This window comes from Pleurodeles waltl, chromosome 4_1, assembly GCF_031143425.1.
Source record: "Pleurodeles waltl isolate 20211129_DDA chromosome 4_1, aPleWal1.hap1.20221129, whole genome shotgun sequence".
NCBI lineage: Eukaryota > Metazoa > Chordata > Amphibia > Caudata > Salamandridae > Pleurodeles > Pleurodeles waltl.
Window position 1 is genome coordinate 521,439,092 of NC_090442.1, and position 13,330 is coordinate 521,452,421.

The window sequence follows — 13,330 nt, forward strand, 5'->3', positions numbered from 1 at the left end:
CAAATGATGAACCAAAGAGTCCATGGCTATTATGAATTGCAAGGGTGATCGGGGACATCCCCATCAGGTCCCCTTAGCAATTGGGAATTGATCCGAGAGTACACCGTTCACCGTAAGTCGAGCTGTTGGGCAGGAGTATAGGAGCATGATGAGTGCTGTAAAGCCCTTTGGAAGGCCCAGCTTCTCCAACACCGCCTGGAGGAAGGGCCATTCCAATGAGTCGAAGCCTTCTCAGCCTCAAGGAGGGCCACAGCCGCTTAACTGTGGGAGAAATAAGGTGCAATACCGAGAAGACAGTACGCAGGTTAAGGGCCAGGGGCCTTTGGGGGACAAATCCAGTTTTTACAGGAGAAATTATTTGGTCAATTATCAGTGCAAGTCGTGTAGAAATTATCTTTGCCAGTATTTTATTATCAAAATTCAAGAGGAAGAGGGGGCAATATGATGGACATAATTTGGGGTGTTTATTAGGTTTTAGTAGGAGCGTGACTACCACCTTGCAAAAGGAAGGAGGGAGTTCTCCTTCTTCAAGGGCCTCTGTGTACATTTCTAAGGGGTGTGGAATCAGAATTTACTTGTATGTTTTGTAGAAACTGCCAGTAAAACCGTCAATGCCAGGGGCTTTGCTTCTATCCAGTGCATCTGTGGCCTGCCCAATCTCTTCAGCAGAGATCGGCTAACTCAGGAATTGACGCTGCGCAACCTCAATCCAGACCATTTCCACCCCCTAAAGGTAAGTCGTCCTATGTCATTGTTCCCCGCAAGGGTGTTGGAATACAGGCCTTTATATTATTGCATGAGCGTCGTGAGTATGTCAGCTGTAGTGTTAGCAGAAGCGATATCAATTGTGGTGAGCTCTGTGATGTAAGTGAGGGTTTGGAGGGGGCGTAGAGGATTGGCCAGTGTGCGCTCACCCTTGTCATAACAACGAGCCCTAGCGTATTTTCCTAAATAGGCAACCTTTCATTCTGCCAGGGAGTGGAACTCCTCCAGTAGTTCTGAACGCCTATTAGAGTGGTATCAGCCGCTGATGCATCAGTGGGCCTGTCCAGCTCAGTAAGTTTATCTTCCACTTGGCGGATGCTATTTCGGATGTCCCAGAAGGACTCCTGCATGCTTGGATATGCAGATCCCTTGAATGTATATTTTGAAGGCTTCCCACAGGGTGCCAGTATTCAGCTGAAAATATTCAAGTATGGCCTCCCTGAGTGCAGTGCGAAAAACTGTATCTAGCAGGGCACTGCTAGGGAAGCTCCAACGTCTCTCCAGGTGACATTGTTGAGGGATGTCCAGAGCGTACATGGTAAATAAGTGACCTTGTTGAGCCATTCAAGGGCGTTCACTGATAAAAGCCAATGATCAATACGAGTCCAGACTGCGTGTGGGGCAGAGTAGAAGGAGAAAGCGGGGGTGATGGGATGTAAGTGGCACCATGCATCTCGGAGGTGGAATGTGTCTATGATACCCTGAAGGACCTTTACAGGCTTAAGTTTACTGGAGGGGTGTGAACCAGTAGAGTTAAGCAAGGGGTTTTGTACAATGTTAAAGTCCCCCAATCAGCGTTAGAGTGGCATCGAATCTGCTCATAACCGAAGAAACATTGTGTCCGTAGATTACAACAGTTGCCAGTCATATTCAGAGGCTGATTGGAGATATCCACCCCCAACTATATAACGCCATATGAAACACAGAGTTCAACCTAGCCAATTGGAATATCAAAGCCTGCTCTTAACTCATAAAGACCTGTATCAGACACTTCATTCAATTAAACAGAATGTGTAATCTATTCCACCAGTACTGACCATATTACCACACTCGACAATGACTCTCAAACATGAAGCTGGAAGGAAGCAAGCCCTGGGTCTGAAATGTAAGTATGTTATTTGACATTTCACATTCCCAGCAACCTGTCCATCAAAGCTTTATGTCACAGAGAGCAGAAAAAGTATGATACCAGCATTCAATGCAACACGAAGAAAAGACACACATACCTGAAGCAGTATTCTAAGCAGATGTATTGATTCCATCAACAATAGATGTTTACAATGCATTTCTAACTGATAATCTTGATAATTCTTTTGTACAAATAAAACCATACTACATGCAACTCCTTATCTCGATGAACAACAACGGAAATTCAGGGACATCACACTGACCTTGAGGGAGCCCGAGTGACCATTTCATTGTGAAAACATAGGCAAAAATAAACACTATAAAAATAAACTCTCAAAAATGTAAACTGCACAAAGAATACCTTACAAAATATCCACTTATAAAACGTTACCCTTACTAATAATTTCCCTCCCAAGCCAAATACCCATCCTAGGTATTGTAGGACAGGGTTAAATTCGTGTTTTAACTCAAGTCCTTGCATGTGTAAATTAGTGTTTTAACTCAGCTCCTTGCATGTTGAACGGTATGTAACTGATGATGGATTTTGTTTTTGTTGATAGATATTTTTGTCTTCCCTTTACTTTTTAGGTGACATTGTTGAGCCTTTATTTTTGCAGTCTATGATTTTGCAGCCTATATTTTTCAGTGCTGTCACTCAAATTGCTTTTAAGTTCTTCAGCTTTTCCAAGAAGACAATAGTGATACCAAGCTCTCCAAAATACCAAGGAGATAAACAAATTGGCCTTGTCACTAACAATACAACACCGCAAGCCAAATCAGGTAAAGTCTTAAAATGCAAAAAAGAATAATCCAAAAAGCAAGCCTTCACAATCTATGTGCCAATGCTAAAAAAAAAAAAAAACATTTAGGCCCTCATTTTGGCCCTGGCGGGCCGCAGTGGCGGTCTCACCGCCGACAGGCCAGAAGTAAAGACCGCCACATTATGAGCCACATCCGGCTTGTACCACCAGGGTGGTTGGAGAGCCGGGCCGGATATTAGCATCTCCGACCTGGCCGTCCACTGAAGGCCACCGGCAGTATAATGAGTCTGCTTTCCGTCAGGGTTTCCGCGGCGGTAGCACCGTCACGAAATCCCTGGCGGAAAGGCTACCAGTAACAGGAAATTTATTTCCTGTCACTGGCACACGACTCCCCCAACCCTCACCTGCAGGCCCAATACAGCCCCACCCCCCCTTCCATACCAGCACCCCACCCCCTTCCAGCACAGCACTTCCCCCAACCCCCCGCATACACACACACGCAACACTCCCCTCCCTGCATACACACACACACCCACACGCACCCCGCATAAACTCATTCACCAACACTTACATACACACATTCACTCACACGCATTCGCTCACACGCATCCATACATGCATTGACACAAACATTCCAACACGCACTCACTTCAACAATCATACATGCATTCAAACACCCATACGCGCACGCATTCAAACACCCATACACAAATGCATGCACCCTTACATTCACACAGGCAGACAACACACACCACACACAACACCCCCGCCCTCCCCTGTCAGACGACCTACTTACCTTGTCCGGCAAGAAGGTAATCCGGCAGGCAACGGGCGCTTCCCCCGCTGGCAGCACCCCATCATCAGGACACCGCCAGGCCGTATTACAGGTTGTAATACGTCTTGTGGAGTACTTTTGGCGGGGTGGGGCCGGTGGTAGAACCACCCCTGCTCCTCTGACCGCCACCATGACTACTGTAGGATTTCAAACCAAATTGTGGCGGAAATCCTTCAGTATTTGTAATATGCTGGCAGTGTTATGGCACCCGTGGCTTCAGCAGTCTTCTGAAAAGATTGCCAAAGTCAAAATGAGGGTCATAGTGTTATATCAGGCATGATTCACTTGCAGTTCAGAAAGACACTCAATAGCCAGCTCCTCCATAAGCATCTTTATTATCCCACCTGAAAAACAATTTACCTAGCCCCTGTCCATTGCTCCTACTTGGATAAAAGACTACTGCCTCTCATGATGAAATCAGGGATCTTCACCATCACAAATATTACATGCAACCTTGAAATTGCCTGCCATTCAGTCACTGTACCACCAATCCTACCACCATGTTTGTACAGTGTACCGCTGTCCTGGTCCCTAGGTTTGTGCTGTGGGAAAACCCAATATAATGTAACACAAGACCGAATGAAGTAACTGTTTCCTTCAAATGATGGCTCACGCTGTTTTAACACCTGAACAGCATATTCAAAGCTGTTTCTCACTCACTGATAAAGAGCAAAAGAAAATGTGTCCAAAACATTGCTTTACCACGGAGATTACTGAGTTCTGACTAGACTGACACATAAGTGCAATTTGTGAAGAAAGTTATGGAGATTTTTCACAGGGAGGGTTATGAAACCAATCTGTGCAACACGGCCCCTCCTATGCACGTGTCTTCTGCTGTAACAGAGAGAAACAGAAAAAAAAACATGGGATGTCTTTGGCTGAAAATAATTAGGATTGGATAAGCACACGCCATGAAGATTCAAACATGCCCATGAACTCGAACAACTGCACCAAGACAGTGATTTCAATAGTATCTCAATTCAATTAAGCACTTGTTAAAATCGAATGTTAAATTGTAGAGGGCTGATCTAGATTATTTTGGGATATAAAATCTGTTGTTCACTAATACAGCAGAACCATGCAAACTTTCTCCATCGCAGGATATTTTACACAGACTTGCAAAATGCATTTGTAAAGTTTATAATCAGTACGGACTAGCACACAATCCAGAATGCGGTCTCCCCCAAAATTAATATTTTGAGTTAAACACATCATTTTAACAGTTTCGGATAAACAGTACCAATTAGAAATAAGGACGCTGACTGGCTTATAACATATGCATGTTATTCCGAGCAACTAAGATATGGGTTAGTATATGTGAACACAGGTGGTTGAAAGCGTCCTGTCAGCAACACTGGCTCGGACCGGTTTTTAGCAGGAATTTAGTTTGAATTAAAGCTCCACTTCAATGTTTCGATGCGAGCAGCCAGGCAAATGAAAACATATTTCTGTGGTCAGGGCCCTGCTGGTGGGCAAGCCACGTTCAGAATATGCAGGTTTGTAAGTCTGCCAAAGTAAATCAACACAGTTGGTCCGCTGCTTCACATCTGTTTTCAGAAGAGATCGACAGAATTAAAAGTTTGGTAGCAGCGACTTTATTAAACCTGCACCCTTACAATTTCAGCAACTGGCGGATAAGAATGGAATGGACAGTTGTGATACAGACTTGATGTCTAGACAAGATAAAGGTAGACTGTCAACTTTTTAAATACACTTTGTGCCCTCGACAGAATAAAAAAAGCTAAGCAAAGCTCACATGATTCTGGACCACCAGTTGTTTAGCCTGAACGTGCACAGCTCTAAAGGGTATAAGCGTCATTGCAAAGAAAAGCGCCCATATGTCACATACTCAAACCAAGAACTTTTATCACCACTGAAGAGGAAAATTCTCTATGATATCTTAGTGACTTAGTCACTTTATGTCCTTGTGGTTACTTTTAATAACATTTACAAAATGGGCATTGTGGTTCGATGAAAGCACCAAATAAACTGAATGTTAACATTATTGCATAGAACCAACACCAATGGAGCGGAGCGGACAGCAGTTGATAAAAAGGCGGTGGCTGTCATGGGTCCTTACCATCAACATTTCTGCTCTGAATGTAGTTTAAATTTCTATTCTGAAGGTAGTTTAACAAAAGAATGCATGTAAGAGTAAAGTTGTAGGAGTACTGGTATAGTTAAAAACTAAGAGGAAGCACTGGAGCACAAACATCCATTGAACAAATCCATGGAAGGCGCTACTTTCTCAGTACAGGAAGCCAAGCTTTGAAACTCGCTAAAAAGCAGGATCCAAAGCATTCAGGAGCATACACACTTCAGAAGGTAGTTGAAAACAGGGCTATATCCAAGATAACCACAGAACCTGGAAAGATCTGTGCACCTTCATGTTTAATCTACAGTTTACAGCCCACTTAACCAGCACAGTACTTTCCACATCAAGGTAAGTTATGAAGGACTGATCTATGGTTAACCATAATGTTATGTACTAAAGACAATTCATATATAACTCTTCTGTCCCACGCTTATACAAATACCATAACACTCAGCAGTCAGCTTTAGATGAATCCTCTTACAATCACATAAAACATATCTGCTGTAGGTCATAGGTCTTCCCCATCATTCAGTACTATATCAGCCAGCAAACCAGCCATCAACAACTGAACAGCCATGGAAATACTCAAGAGATCTGTCACATACTTCTGGCGAGTCAGAGGACTCTAGTTTAGTCCACTGCAGGTCCCAAATAGCTACATTTTATGACCACTTCTTAACATCTCACAATAACACTAAAATGTGGAATGATAGTAAAAAAGCCCAGCATAGCGTATCTTGCTGCCCATTAGGCAATCGCTTCACTGCCCTACAAAGGGATAATAGCCACAAAATAAATTAAGAAAAACAAAACAATGCAATATATTTACAAATAAATGAACCATTGATTCAAAATAGCAGCTCAATGGGTTAAAAATTATGAAATGCCCCAACATCTGCAAAGCTACCCAAAATTACTCATTTAGTCAACATCTACTTGCCCACCATTGAAAGAGAACTGAAACGATCTGATGGTTTAAGAACAACCCACCCATCATCCTGACATAAAGAGAGAAAGAGAGAACACAAGCTTGAGAGGTTGATAGGATTTTCGTTGGAAATTAGTATTTTGCAAGTCTATAGAAAGGTGGTGAATCTGTTACCCTTTAATTCAATGAAACCAGTCAGACAAGACGCAACTAAAGTCACAGTTAGTAAATACTAATTGTTTAGAATTCTAAATCACACGCTCGCTCGCTGAAGAAGCCACAAAAACTCTCCTATTTATTGGGATAAGGGCTGAAAAGATGGAAAACAGTTACCAAAATACACGTTTCACAAAACACTGACAGCTGATTAAGGTTACAAATTAAACTGCTAGATAAGAGTATGAATTTGCACAGCATAAAGTCAATAAAACTGGTTATGGGAACTGAAGTTTACCATTAATACACACTACAAACATCTTTACTTGATTTCCAGTGGGAAAAAAACAGAAAATAAATTTACAAATGAGCCTTAGGGCAGAACCTTGAAAAGGTTTGTTTAAAAAAAAATAACTTTTCTCTATGGTGAAACAGTTACTTAAGTGTATGGTTCCTGCAGCCTCTTTTCAGGCAAGAATGCTCTGAAAGCAGTTAGGAAATTCATCGCCAGGTACCAGGAAGATAAAATGTTTGCATTTTTTTTAGAGGGCCTTGCTGAGAATCATCAATGCACTTCCATACTCTGCGAACATCAACACCATGCTGTTTTCCAGGTAGCTTCAATCAATCAATCAATCAATCAATCATTTCTAAAGTGCAGCTAATCACCCGTAGGGTCTCCAGGCGCTTGCAGAGCTGACTATGGAAATGGGCACCAGTAGAACACGGTGGTAAATGAGGCCTAAAAAGACAAGCTGGTGAGTCTTCTACTCTTCGAATGTCACCTGACTTGTTACGTTTGATTCTTCCTCTCCAGATGCTACAAATGTGATGGAATTTTAACACTGTTCTCTGTCACAAGAATGACCTCTTGTGATACTAAATTGCTTTTTATTTTGAAAGAAGGCATTGTCATCACTTGTTGCAAGGCTCTACATTCCACTCCTCACCCTATGCACATCTGCACCATAAAATGTGGTACTAGCCCTTTGAATGTGATGGGGTGTAAAGCCCTGTTTAAGATGATTCTTCACCCCGCTATTTGTATGTTTTCCAAAACTTACCACTTCACCTACCTAGATCATGGTTTAATGCTTTAGATAGCATGGCGAGGACATTTCTGTGGCATGGGTTGCGTCCTCATATTGCATTCAAGTATTACTTGTGGGGTCCCTATGACAGGGGACTGAGAATGTACAGCCTCTACTTGTACTATTTAGCATCCCATCTCTTAGTGATCAATGAGTGGTTCAATGGAGGGTGGGCAGATCCAGCCTATAGGCTTGAACTTTCCATACTGAATTTCCCGCATCTACAGGCCACACTCTATGGGTCTTCAATGCTTGAATCCACTCCTTCGGTAACCAAAGAGGTCTTCCTGGCCTGAAGAGCAGTACTCTGACACACACAATCAGGCAACAGGCTCACTCAGCAAACCCTCATCTGGCATGGCACCCAGCGGGGGTAGGGTGGCAGGGGAAGGGGATGTGGGATTGTGGAGTTGGGTGCGGCTCCCTGTGGGTTTGGGGCCTGGGACCGAATAGGTATAACCCGATTGGGAGACATATGGTCGGGACGCAAATTTGTACCTTTCAAGACCTCCAGAGCACTTACGCCCTCACACACTGCCAATTCTACCAATATTTACAGTCGCGGCATGCTCCCAAGGCCCAGACTTTACCATCAGAACCACTACCTGAATTTAGCCCCTTAGAGGCAAAACTTCTTATGGGGAACCTGGGACGTGGGGGTATCTTCCCAATATATCGCACACTGATTATCAACACGCCCGAGAATCTGAGGCTCTGGTGGGAGGGGTGGATTGGTCCCCTGGAGAAAGAGTATTGGCGTAAAGATCTGATGGCCCCACAGTAGGCTTGCCATCTCCTCCAGACTGCGGCTAGTACAGACGTACTACCTACACACTGCCTACCTCACACACCTCTGAATGCATAAGGTTGTTGGATTTGCATATTCAGATAACTAACAGAGTTCCTATGTGTCATTGGTTAAATGTTTACTTCTTTCGCATGTATAATACCAAAACCAAGGTGCTGAGTGAATCTGACCTGAAAGAGTAGATTTACTGTATTGACTTAGCGCTTACTACCTCTGACGATTGATTCAGACAACATAATTAGTTTGCTGGGGACTATTACGACTGAGCAATGGATCTGCCATCTTGACATCATTTTTGTGTCACCCACTGTGGTACAGATGTTGACAAGTCCACTTCAAATACCTCAAATGTTAGTCTAATAGAAAGATTACCTCCTGTGTCTCCCATTGCCTTATTGGCAGGAGATGTCCCTTACATCAAATTTCTGTGTTTGCTCCCCTAGAATTAATATGGCGTACATGGCTTCCTTCAGACTTAAGCCCGCTAGAGATGCATTGCACCTATTTGTGTTATCCCACATAGATTATGCAAACAATATGCTCTTGATGCTTGGTCATAAGGAAATATGAAATTTGACTAAGATGTCTTAAGGGATACATTTGTATTGGGGGTGTGGCCTGGGCAGAAATTGACTGTGTGTCCGTGCTGAGCTCCATGTGTTGCAAAGTGCCCCTATAACAATCAAATATATTTCCTTCAACCGGAGTCGTACATTCAGAAAGCAATGCAGAAAAATAGTCTTCTGTACATTTGCTGGAGTGGCTACGTTCATCTCACTGTAACTGAAAAGATGGCGATACTTATTGAAGGAATTTTCTTTCCATTGTGAGCATACAATTGAAGTGATCTTTGCAACAAAAAAAAAAAAAAAAAAAAAAAACATGAAAAGGTGTCTGCAAATAAATGCTGTATTCCAGAATATGGCAAATGTGAGTCTAAATGCCACTGCACTAAAGTCAATAATGTGTGCAACCTGAATTTACTAGCTTTCTAGATCACGTAGCGTAGTGGTAAAAGGGACATAATATTGTTTTGCCACAAAATTAAGCGAACTCAAATTAAACCTGCATGAAAACAGAAACGGGATACTTCGAGGACTTGTTATGATCTTAATCTAAAAATAAATCAGATTAGCAACCTTCCCAGATCTTTATTTCTTCACGCCTATGTGTATCCAGTTACACCTGATCATAGGCACTCTAAACGTCTTGAACACAGTTTCAATTTCGTTGTCTAAGAAAATTAAAACTGCAGCTTAAGATATGTGATTTATGCTGTACAAAGGCATGCTTTTAGAGTGACAATAAACCGTAAAAGCTTAATTTACAGTGTGGCACCCATCCAAAAAAACAGCGAACAAGCAGCTGAACAAAAAAATTAAAAGGTCAATTTTCACTGATCCTTCTTTCCCTTCTATTTATGCGGATACTAAAAAGAAATATTAATAAAAAAATATCCTGAACTTTGAAAGCGTCCCTCTATACGTATAGCAAAGTACAGGTAATGTGATTAATGATTTACTACACTAGCAGGTCCTTGATCACGCACTCACTAACACATCAATTCCTATTTATCACCTGTTCATCTCTTTGATTTCTCCCCTATATACAGTAGATTATATAACAGCATACCATTTTCGTTCATAAAAAAGTCATGAACAGCATTGTCAAAATTGTTCAACTTCTTTTTTTCGCATTTGTAGCAATGAGTTTTACCATTTTTGTTTACAATATATATCTTTTCAACAAAGGATTTGGGATATGAAAAATGTAAATTCTTTTAGAAATATCGGTAGTCACTGATAACTGTACCTTCCATAAAATTGCAAAACAATGTATTTAATCAATTACAACTCCCATGTCTATCCCACTAAAATACACAAAATGTGAATCTTTCGATTTCTTCCCCATAAACCGAAAAATCATGCAGCCTTTCCACTTGTATTCCTATTTATAACAGCATCTATTTGCTCTTCGACATAAACGTCACTGCCATGGATGTGGATTAAACATGGGCGAAATTCAAATTATCCCAGCATAATTTTGGGGAATTTCGTTTTACTATTGTTAGAAAAAATTCTAGAAATTACACCATTACACCACTTTTTATAATTTTACGGTGCTCACCGTGAAAATTTACTGCGATAGGTGCAATCTGCAGTAATGTGTGGTAAGAGGTTAAAACAAATACTAATAGTTGATGTTCACGGTGCTCTTGTTTAAATGCATACTCACCCCAAAAAATGGTGCAATGATGCATTTTGTGCAAAAATTCTGTGCAAAATGACAGATTTGCATTTCACGAAATTACGTATAATTTTGTTATAACTTTGTTTAATTACGTACAAGCAAATTACGTGAATTTCTCACACCCTTAATCTGGATGTCAAACTGAAAGAATGACAAGTTCAGCATCCTTGAAACAGTATCTGCATTAGCCTTTGCAAAACATCAGCTGCAAAAGGCAACGGAAATGGCATGATGTGAAAATAAAACTAATTGAATATGAGGTGGTTTGAATCCCACAATCCTCCGTAAAAACATTTGGAAACTAAATTGGAATCCGTCTTCTTCTATCAATATGACCTCTCGCATAGCAAGCTTCGGCACATTCAGTCTAACCTAATGCCTTTCTAACTGCTCCACCCAAGAACCCAAGACAACCCCTCAGCCATGTAGAGCTTCCTTAGCCAAACCATGAACCTTGGCTGTATCTTCATACTGATGCTACTCTAACCCCTTTCTCCAATTCCTTCTCTCTCACCTCCTTCCTGCTTTCTCCTTTTTGGCTTTGCCCTCCTGCCCTTCTCCTCTACACAGCTCTCCTTCATGCTGTCCATCTCACTCTTGCTGTTTCTACTGAATTCCATGCTGGTTTACCCATTTTCCCTGCCATGTAATCCTTCTCCAGACTCTCCCTTGGACAGGGAGACAGCAGAACAGGAAGGTATGGTGGGCACAACTGGTAAGGAGATATGGGGTTACGTAAGGACGAGACTTAAAAAGAAGCCACAGAGGCAAGTTGCCAGCAGAGAGAGGGTGCTAGCCACAGGGAAGAGTAAGAGTCAGACACCCATCATGTTATTCAACTATTCCTATCCATCCCACGAACTGAGTTAATACATCTTGTAGAGCAAAACTGATAATAAATATACATCACTTTTACTTCTCACTTTTTCCTACAAGGGAACTGCAAAGTGCAAATGATCCACAATACAAAACACAACGTGCAATGCAGAACAATTTCCGTACTGGACTGGACTACTAGTTAATAGAATGATGTGATCACAAAAATATCAACAGTGAGTTGATTTACCGATGCAATGTGACTGCGGCATATATTCCACATGCAGAAACAATGGTTAGTCTTTTTACCTTTGGGTTTTAGTCTCAAGAACTAAATGGCTGTGGCACAAGCTTAAATAATTTATTGTTGAATTTTACAATACTGCCAGTTTTATCATTTAATGGTCAGCTAGAAATTTGAACTTCATATTAAACCGAACTTCTGATCACAGTACTTAAAACAAGCAGGCAGAAATGAATAAGTACGGTCACACTTTATCAAATACGTTTTTCAGTTTTCATTCTCACCTCTTCAATGCGTTTTGTTTTGGCAGCTATTGCTTTTGTGCGTCTGTTGAGTAAGTTTTTTTCATATAACTCTGCACCACTCCTCGTATTTAACTCACGATCTTGTGTTTGGTCTTCAAACAACATGGCAGCAGAACTAGCCTTTGAAAAGAAAATGCAATTTACATTGCATACAAATGGCAGAGCAGATGTTTCAATTGTACCGGTTCTCATCTTTTTTATGAACTTATTTTAATTTAATTCTGTGAACATTTAAACAAAGACAGACTTTTTACCTGGACTGCCTATCTTATTAAACTTTTAAAAAGTTGCCATTTTTTGAGCCAATATGCATATTATTACAACAAACATCTATCAATAGGATAGAAAAAAGAAAAACATGGAGTTTCACTCAATAATAAGCAACCCCTACACACTGGTGCTCTTACTTAACATGTGCAATCTACAAGACCGAATTAAAAAAAAGAGAGAATGTGATGGTTTCCATTAGAAAGAAAGAAAAATACTTTTCACTGCTTTTCTAGTGCCAACATCACTCGCAGAAAATAGGATTTTCCAAGAAAATGATTCCTTTCAAAGAGGACTAGGGCTATTTTCTGAACTACTGACAGAGATGGAATTCTCTCTAAGTGTAGTATTTCTTTAGATATCTTAAGAATGCAAAAGGAAGAGTCGAACGTTCCTCAAGAGATGACACCGCAACTGCAGGATGTGTGCAAGCTGGGATGTAACGACAGTGACAGCAACAACAAACCTTATCACGACAGAAGAGTGTAGACCCATGAGGGCCTGTGTTCTAGCAGAGCCGTGATGCTGCAATATTCAGCCGAGGACTATCAGCAAGTATAGGTGCTCCATAAAAGTATGAGCCTGGCAGGAGCAGTGCTCCGCAGCCAAGCAAATTCCTGTCGGCGTGGAAGTATTTCTCTGGGCTTGAGGGTGCATTATAGCGAAAGGGTGAAACCGAAGATACCAGGGACCTATTCACTTAGTGCAAATGATGATGTACACAATCTTAAGGGCAAAGAGGTATAATTCTGGTCCTGAACAGCTAAAAAGCTTCATAGAGGCCACTCCACTAGATTTCTTTCCTTCTGTCCCAAACCCTATAACCATTATACCAACTCTGTACCTCGCCCAGAAGAACTAGATCTCCCTTCACGTGACAC

General features: G+C 41.5%; 1 protein-coding gene across 7 annotated transcripts in view; it reads right to left on the reverse strand.

Moving 5' to 3' along the window:
- The window catches only part of PPHLN1 (periphilin 1), a 427,069-nt gene that overhangs the window by 79,505 nt on the left and 334,234 nt on the right, over positions 1 to 13,330 (reverse strand). For all 7 annotated transcript variants that reach the window (XM_069228844.1, XM_069228840.1, XM_069228838.1 and 4 more), the window contains one exon: positions 12,162 to 12,302. In XM_069228844.1, coding sequence (XP_069084945.1) covers positions 12,162 to 12,302 — 141 coding nt within the window. The remainder of the gene's footprint in view (positions 1 to 12,161; positions 12,303 to 13,330) is intronic.